Source organism: Somniosus microcephalus, chromosome 3, assembly GCF_052327205.1.
Source record: "Somniosus microcephalus isolate GS21.2 chromosome 3, FLI_Smic_1.0, whole genome shotgun sequence".
In the NCBI taxonomy this organism is placed as follows: Eukaryota; Metazoa; Chordata; class Chondrichthyes; order Squaliformes; family Somniosidae; genus Somniosus; species Somniosus microcephalus.
In genome coordinates, this window is record NC_140989.1 from 32,257,657 (window position 1) to 32,266,582 (window position 8,926).

Consider the following 8,926-nt stretch of genomic DNA (forward strand, 5'->3'; position numbering starts at 1 on the left):
AGTCATCCTCAGTTCCGAGGGACTGCCTAAGAAGAAGAAGAGTGAGGGTTCAGTTCAGACATGTTCCCGCAAAGAAAAAGGGTGGGACTCCCAAATCTAGAGCCCCCTGGATGTCAAGGGGCCTACATGGTCCTATAAGACAAAAAATGGACGCTTATGCCAGATACCGAGAGCTAAATACTGCAGAAAGCCGAGAGAAAAGAAAGAAAGACTTGCATTTATACAGCGCCTTTCACAACCACTGGTCATCTCAAAGCGCTTTACAACCAATGAAGTATTTTTGGAGTGTAATCATTGTTGTAATGTGGGAAACAGCAGACAAAGATTAACATATCTTTGGCGGCACGGTGGCATAGTGGTTAGCACTGTTGCTTCACAGCGCCAGGGACCCGGGTTCGAATCCGGCCTCGGGTGACTGTCTGTGTGGAGTTTGCACATTCTCCCCGTGTTTGCGTGGGTTTCCTCTGGGTGCTCCGGTTTCCTCCCACAGTCCAAAGATGTGCGGGTTAGGTTGATTGGCTATGATAAATTGACCCTTAGTGTTAGGGGGATTAAATACGTGGGGTTACGTGTTGGTGTAGGGGTTACGGGGATCGGGTGGGATTTGTGTTGGTGCAGGCTCGATGGGCCGAAATGGCCTCTATCTGCACTGTGGGGTTTCTGTGATTCTGTGATATGCAAATTAACACACGGGGAAAACAGGTGGATTTGGTTACTCATTACTTAATCATTAAGCAAGGTGTTTGCAGTGAGATTTGTATTTAGGCTGATGTATATTGCACTCTTTGGGAACTTGAACAAGTGCTAGATAACTTCCTGGAGGGCACGCCTAAAGGTGTTAGTACCATCAGCAGTTGCGTTATACTGCTACGATAGCAAAATACTGCAGATGTTGGAAATCCGAAATAACAACAGAAAATGCTGGAAAAACTCAGCAGGTCAGGCAACATCCGTGGAGAGAAATTTGAGTTGACGTTTCGGGTCGAACCCTTCTTCAAAACTGGAAAGAAAAGAAAATAGATCGAAGGCAGGGCTGCGATCGGACAAAAGAAGTGAAAGAGACAAAAGAAGTAAAAGAGACAATAAAAGGTATTCGAAGCTAGACGAGATGGTAATAGGCTGAGATTAGGTGTGAAGTGTACTGGCAGGGCAAGAGATAGCTGCCAGGTGTGAGAGAGAAACAAAAGGAAAGGGGGGGGGGGATTTCTTGTAATTTTTCCACTCCTTTCCCCCCGCCCCCCCCCCCCCACTTTCCTTTTGTTTCTCTCTCACACCTGGCAGCTATCTCTTGCCCTGCCAGTACACTTCACACCTAATCTCAGCCTATTACCATCTCGTCTAGCTTCGAATACCTTTTATTGTCTCTTTTACTTCTTTTGTTTCTTTCACTTCTTTTGTCCGATCGCAGCCCTGCCTTCGATCTATTTTCTTTTCTTTCCAGTTTTGAAGAAGGGTTCGACCCGAAACGTCAACTCAAATTTCTCTCCACGGATGTTGCCTGACCTGCTGAGTTTTTCCAGCATTTTCTGGAGTTATACTGCTACTCTGATGTGTACTCAAAACCAATTTGCAATCATGCAACAAGTGATAGTACAAATGCAACTTTAACACCCAATTATGCTCGAGTCTTTTCTACCCTTCACTAGAATTTACAGTTTCTGTATTTTAGACCAAAGTGAAGTCCCAACTCGCTATAACGTCACAGAATATCTTCACTAGCCTTGTTATCTAGGCAAGCTTTGAGTAATGTTTACATTATCGATTTAGACTTTGGAATCAAAAACACAATTTCTAAATTTGCAGATGAAGCTAAATTGGGGGGGGGGGGGCGGGGTGGATAGTCAATAATGAGGAGGACTGTAACAAATTACAAGAGGACATGAATAAATTTGCAGAATGGGCAAATAATTGGCAAATAAAGTTCAACACAGACAAATGAAGTATTACATTTTGGTAGGAAGAATAGGGAGGTCACTTATCACTTGGAGGGTGCGAGTCTGGGTGGGGTAGAGGAACAAAGGGATCTCGGAGTACAAATACACAAATCACTAAAAGTTGCGACACAGGTTAGCAAGGCCATAAACAAAGCAAACCAAGCACCTGGGTTTATTTCTAGAGGGATAGAATTGAAAAGTAGGGAAGTTATGCTAAACCTGTATCGAACCTTGGCTAGACCACACTTGGCATGCAGTTCTGGTCGCCATATTATAAAAAGGATAGAGAGGCACTGGAGAGGGTGCAGAGAAGATTTACAAGGATGATACCAGAAATGCGAGGGTATACATATCAGGAAAGGATGAACAGGCTGGGTCTCTTTTGGAAAAAAAGGCTGAGGGGTGACCTAATAGAGGTCTATAAAATTATGAAAGGTTTTGATAGAGTGGATACAGAATGTTTTCACTTGTGGGGAAGAGCATAACTAGAGGCCATCAATATAAGATAGTCACCAAGAAATCCAATAGGGAATTCAAAAGAAACTTCTTTACCCAAAGAGGGGTGAGAATGTGGAACTCGCTACCACAGGGCGATAGCAAAATACTGCGGATGCTGGAAATAAAATGCTGGAAAAACTCAGCAGGCCAGGCAACATCCGTGGAGAGAGAAATAGAGTCAACGTTTCAGGTCGAAACCCTTCGTCAGGAAATAGAGTCAACGTTTAATCTGTTTCATTTCCTGTGTTTTTTCAGTCCTGACGAAGGGTTTCGACCTGAAACGTTGACTATTTCTCTCTCCACGGATGTTGCCTGGCCTGCTGAGTTTTTCCAGCATTTTCTGTTGTTATTTTGCTACCACAGGGAGTGGTTGAGGCGAATAGTATAGATGCATTTAAGGGGAGGCTAGGCAAGCATATGAGGGAGAAGGGAATAGAGGGTTATGCTGATAGATTTAGATGAGGAAAGACGGGAGGAGGCTCGAATGGCCCATAAACGCCGGCATGGACTGGTTGGGCCAAATGGGAATGGCCTGTTTCTGTGCCGTATATCCTATGTGCCCAGTATGTAATGTGCCCAGTATGAACCAAAAACCCAATACTTATTTTAGCTACTGGAATTAACCTATGCCTTCAAAATGATTCATCTTCTGTCTTTAACGAGCACTGGAGTAGCACATCAGACCCCACTTTAGGATTAAACTATGAAGTGAATTTAGTGAAGAACAAATACCAGCTCCATGAAAAAGGAACATTAAAAGCTCATAATCCCCATTTTAATTTACTATTCTTTTGAATATTTTCGTTCATTTCTCATCACTACCGAAGTTGAACTAACCTGACTTGAAAGTTCCAAACAGATTTGCTAAACAAAGGTACACAAATCTTCCCTCCCTCCCAAACAGTTGTGGATTTCAATAACCCGACATCAAGATTCAACAATAAGTGATTATACACAGTATGAATTGGTTTGAGTATGGCTTGGCTCCTCCTCTCAACCTATAGCACAAAAACTAATAGGAATTGTCCTCTCAATATCTATCAAATTTGACTTTGAATTTAACTCCTTAAATAGCACAAGTGTCCTTCTTCTAAATCCAGCCATCAAGTCAAAACTAAACAAAAATGGTTCATTCTTGTCAATTTATTCGTTCACGGGATGAGGGCGTCGCCGGCATTTATTGCCCATTCCTAATTGCCCTAGAGAAGGTGGTGGTGAGCGACCTTATGCAACTGAGCGGCTTGCTAGGCCATTTCAAAGGGCAGTTAAGACTCCAGACCCATTGCTGTGGGTCTGGAGTCACATATAGGCCAGACCGGGTAAGGACAGCAGATTTCCTCCCCTAAAGGACATTAGTGAACCAGATGGGTTTTTACGACAATCCGGTAGTTTCGTGGTCACTAATGATAGCCCAGTGACATAACCACTATGCTACCGTACCTCAAGATGAGAGCCTACTTCAGAAAGGGCATAGCTGTAACTTAGAAGTAGCTCCATGAAATTAAAAAAAATGCACTTCTAGTTACTCAGCTTTAATGCCTCCTGTGGGTTAGAAAGTCATACTATCCATGTACAACTTTGCACCACAAAAGAGGTCTACAAAAAACCCGGCACTTGTCAAACTATACAAGATATGACATTCTCTTGAATTCAGAAGAATGAGAGGGGATCTCATTGAAGCATACAACATTATTACAGGGCTTGATAGGGTGGATGCTGGGGGAATGTTTCTCTTGGCTGGGGAGTCTAGAACCAGGGGCCACAGCCTCAGAATAAGGGGTCGGCCACTCAGGACTGAGATGAGAAGAAATTTCTTCACACAGAGGGTGCTGAATCTTTGGAATTCTCTACCCCAGAGGGCGGTGGAGGCTCAGTCATTGGGTATATTCAAAACAGAAGTTGATAGATTTCTGACTAGTAAGGGCATCAAGGGATATGGCGATAGGGCCGGTGAATGGAGTTGAGGCAGAAGATCAGCCATGATCGTATTGAATGGCCGAAGGGCCGAATGGCCTACTCCTGCTCCTATTTCTTATGTTCTAAAAAGGCCATCTATCTTTGTACTTTCAGTGACTTTCTGGGTCTTACTAAATCATGTATTGACTTCAAAAGTAACTTGCATGACAAGGAGACACAGGGTTGAATCTAGTAAAAAGTCAATTTAGGACTAATAGGGCGTTGTTCTTGACATACCAATCTGGTCTACGTGAGACGCCAGTCCTATATTACGTGGTTTACTCTTAAATGCCTCGAGCAAGTCGGGTTGAGCAATAACTATTGCTTTATCAACATCCCCCACATCCAAAGAATAACAAAAAAAGGTGATCAATACTCAGAATGGATTCCCAGATAGGAGTAAGAGAGGCAACATCTTGGAATCATTCAAGAGCCAACTGGATGCTTTAGTAGGGGAAAAATTGAGGATATTTCTGAATGAATTAACTAAGTTGGGCCAAATAGCCTTTTTCCATTCATAATTATCTTGTCTTATGTGGCCTGTTATCACGTCTATTATTTATAGCTTGTATGTACTGGACACTAAATTAGATGACACAGGAAGGATATATTGGCCCTGGAGGGAGTGCAGCGCAGATTCACCAGAATGATACTGAGGCAAAAACGGTTATATTATGAGGACAGGTTGCATAGACAAGGCTTGTATTCCCTAAAGTAAAGGGGGGGGGGGAGGGAGGAAATATAATTGAAGTGTTTAAGATGATTAAAGGATTTGATTGGGTAGATAGAGAGAAACTATTTCCTCTGATGGGGGCGTCCAGAACAAACGGGCATAGCCTTACAATTAGAGCCAGGCTATTCAGTGGTGATGTCAGGGAGCACTTCTTCGCACAAAGGGTAGTGGAAATCTGGAACTCTCTCCCTCAAAAGGCAGTTCAGGTTAGGTCAATTGAAAATTTCAAAACTAAGATTGATAGATTTTTGCTAAGCAATGGTATTAAGGGATACGGAACAAAAGCAGATAAATGTTAAGATACAGATCAGCCATGACTCCATCTGCTCTCTCAGATGGGCGTAAAAGATCTCATGGCACTATTTCGAGGAAGAGCAGGTGAGTTTTCCCCAGTGTCCTGACTGATATTTATTCCTCAATCAACATCACTAAAAAACACAGATTATCTGGTCATTATCACATTGCTGTTTGTGGGAGCTTGCTGTGCGCAAATTGGCTGCCACGTTTCCTACATTTCAACAGTGACTACACTTCAAAAAGTACTTTGTTGCTGTAAAGCGCTTTAGGGACATCCTGAGGTCATGAAAGACGCTATATAAATGGAAGGTTTTTTTTCTTTAAAAGAATGGCAGAACAGGCTTGAGGGGTTTAATGGCCTACTCATGTTGAACAACTTTTGACAGAGTCCTCTCAGAAGGTGCACACGGAACAACAAGAAGCATTTGTATTGTACCTCTAAACATAGGAAAAAGACCCAAGGCCCGTCATAGAACACAGTGGGAACTCACAACAAAAAGAGCGTTAGTTAATTCTGAAAATACTGTCAAACACCCATGTATAAAGAAGCAGGTTTGTGCCCATAATAGACTGGACCCACTTATGGAATCCAACTGTATGCTATGGACACCAGCCCTAGTCGCCAAGTTCCGATAACACTTCTGGGCACCACACTTTTGAAAGGGTGTCAAGAGATTTACTGGAATGGTACCAAGGATGAGATCGTCAGATGGAAAGACTGGAGAAGCTGGGGTTGTTCTTCTCAGAGCAGAGAAGAGTAAGAGATTTGCTAAGAGATGCTCAAAATCACAAAGGTCAAGTAACAAAAGCAAATCTATTTCCAGTGGCAGAAGGGTCGGTAACCAGAGGACACAGGTTTAAGGTGATTGGCAAAAGAACCAGAGGCCACAAAAGGAAACTTTTTTTTTAAACGCAGCCAGTTGTTGTGATCTGGAATACACTGCCTGAAAGGGTGGTGGCAGTAGATTCAATAGTAACATTTAAAAGAGAATTGGATAAATACTTGAAGGGGGAAAAAATACAGGGCTCTGGGGAAAGAGCAGGGGGGAGTGGGATTAACTGGATAGCTCTCCCAAAGAGCGGCAAAGGCACGATGGGCCGAATGGCCTCCTTCTGTGCTGCGTTATTCTAATGATTCAGTAACACGTGCCAGGGGAGGGGGGGGGGCAGTTTATACTCCCTCAACAAGGACAATCCCAATCAATGTTTATCAGAGTGAATTTACCTGTGAAAGTAGTGTCCACAGAACAGGAACAGCAGGAGTTTGCTCCCCAGGTTATCCAGGCTGCCCGACTGGTAAATTAACAGCATGGGCACAGCCAACGACGGCAACTCCTGAACAATCCAGGCCACTTTAGCCGGGATCAGGGCTCCAGGGTCATCCAGCCTGTACCTCCCGTAAAGGATGGTCTGATGCCTCTTCCAGCAGGCAAATCCTATTAGGATGAGGGTACTGGAAAGGAAAAGCACGGCATTCCCACTGCAGTGCGAGTCCATCGCTCAGAAGACTGGGCAGCAATATCCTCGCTAAATCTACAGTCCCTCCACCGATGTGTCGAATCGCGATGAACTTTCGAGGCTGAACTTTTGAAAGATAAATAATTCTCAATCCTCCGGGACTTCTGACGTTCTGCTCTCGGCAGCAGCATTACCCACTTACAGACTTCACGTTGCAGCCTTTAAAACACTTTCGCTTTTGGCAATTGTTATAGCGGTCAAATGACTCCTCCCATTCATTTCCTTCCCACTTGTGTCAGCCGTGACTCAGTGGGTTGCACACTTGCCTCTAGAGTCAGAAGGTTGTGGGTTCATAGTCCCACCCCAGGAGACTTGAGCACAAAAATCTAGGCTGACACTCCAGTGCAGTGCTGAGGGAGTGCCGCACTGTCTGAGGTGTCATCATTCGGATGAGAAGTTAAACCAACCCCCTGCCCTCATAAAAGATCCCATGGCACTATTTCGAATAAGAGCAGGGGAGTTCTTCCTGGTGTCTCTAGGTGAAAACAGATTATCTGGTCAATATCACATTGCTGTTTGTGGGAGCTTGCTGTGTGCAAATTGGCTGCTGCATTTCCTACATTACATCAGTAACCACACTTCAAAAATACTTCTTGCAATCTAGTATACTGTATTCGCTGCTCACGATGTGGTCTCCTCTACATTGGGGAGACCAAACGCAGATTGGGTGACCGCTTTGCGGAACACCTCCGTTCAGTCCGTAAGGGTGACCCTGAGCTTCCGGTCGCCTGTCATTTTAATTCCCCACCCCATTCCCACTCAGACCTCACTGTACTCGGGCTCTTGCATTGTTCCACGGAAACCCAGCGTAAGCTCGAGGAACAGCACCTCATCTTCCGATTAGGCACTTTACAGCCTTCCGGACTCAATATCGAGTTCAACAATTTCAGATCATAACCTCGGCCCCTATTACATTTTTATATATATTTTTTATCCACACCTTTGTTTTGTGCCCTTCCCCATTTTTTTCCTCTCCCACATGGCAGCTGTCTCCCATTCTGCCAGCGCATTTCACACCTAATCTAGAGCTGTCTTTTGTCTCTCCACTAGTCCTATCACCATCTCGTCTGGTTTTGAATACCTCCTAGTGTCTCTTCACTTCTCTTTTGTTCTTTCATCCCCATTTCCCAGCCCCCAAACTGGCCTTTTAATCTGTTTCATTTCCTGTGCTTTTTCAGTCCTGACGAAGGGTTTCGACCTGAAACATTGACTCTATTTCTCTCTCCACGGATGTTGCCTGGCCTGCTGAGTTTTTCCAGCATTTTCTGTTGTTACTTCAAAAGTACCTCATTGGCTCTAAAGCGCTTTGAGACGTCCGGTGGTCATGAAAGGCGCTATAGAAATACATGTCTTTCTTTCTTTCACTTGGTAAATGCAGGAACAGGAAACTAACGTTAATCAAAATCACATTATCAGCTACACCTATGTATAAAAATGTGCGGATTTGACCAATCGTGTCTGAGGAAAGAGAGTTTGTTGCAAACCTACACGGTCTGTTGACGAAATTGAATAAAATTAAACCTCATGCTTTAAATTTCTACACTGTGTTGGAGAGCACACTCTCAAGCTGCAACACTTGCCAAATCTCCCAAGCACCATTCATAGAATCATACAGCGCAGATAGGGGCCCATCATGCCTCTGCTTTGCTCTTTGAAAGAGCTGTACCAATTAGTCCTACTGGTCACTTCTCTTGGGCCGCTGTCACCAACCTGTGTCATCTCCTGCAACCCCCTTGCCCCGGCTGGCTGGCACAGCATTGACTTGTTGCAGCCAAAGTTGCAACAGCCCTCAAGTCACCTCTTTGCCTCTGCCCCTTTCCGGGCTGCAGCAGGGGTTATCAGCAAGAGGGGTCAGTCTGCAGTTCACGCTTGGCTGAAGCAGGTGACTAATGACGTAAGAAAACTACAGGAAACTCTTTATTATCCGGCACCAACGGGACCGGCGTGGTGCCGGTTTATCAAAAAGTCCGGATTACAGAGAGGTATAGTT

At 44.3% G+C, this 8,926-nt stretch overlaps 1 protein-coding gene across 1 annotated transcript in view; it reads right to left on the reverse strand.

The window, feature by feature from the left end:
* LOC147120955 (3-oxo-5-alpha-steroid 4-dehydrogenase 2-like) overlaps positions 1-7,073 on the reverse strand; it is a 70,804-nt gene extending 63,731 nt beyond the window's left edge. Inside the window, exon 1 of the mRNA XM_085979807.1 lies at positions 6,644-7,073. Within this exon, the coding sequence (XP_085835933.1) occupies positions 6,644-6,915 (272 nt within the window). The 5' untranslated portion in view covers positions 6,916-7,073. The remainder of the gene's footprint in view (positions 1-6,643) is intronic.
* Positions 7,074-8,926: the final 1,853 nt, after the last annotated feature.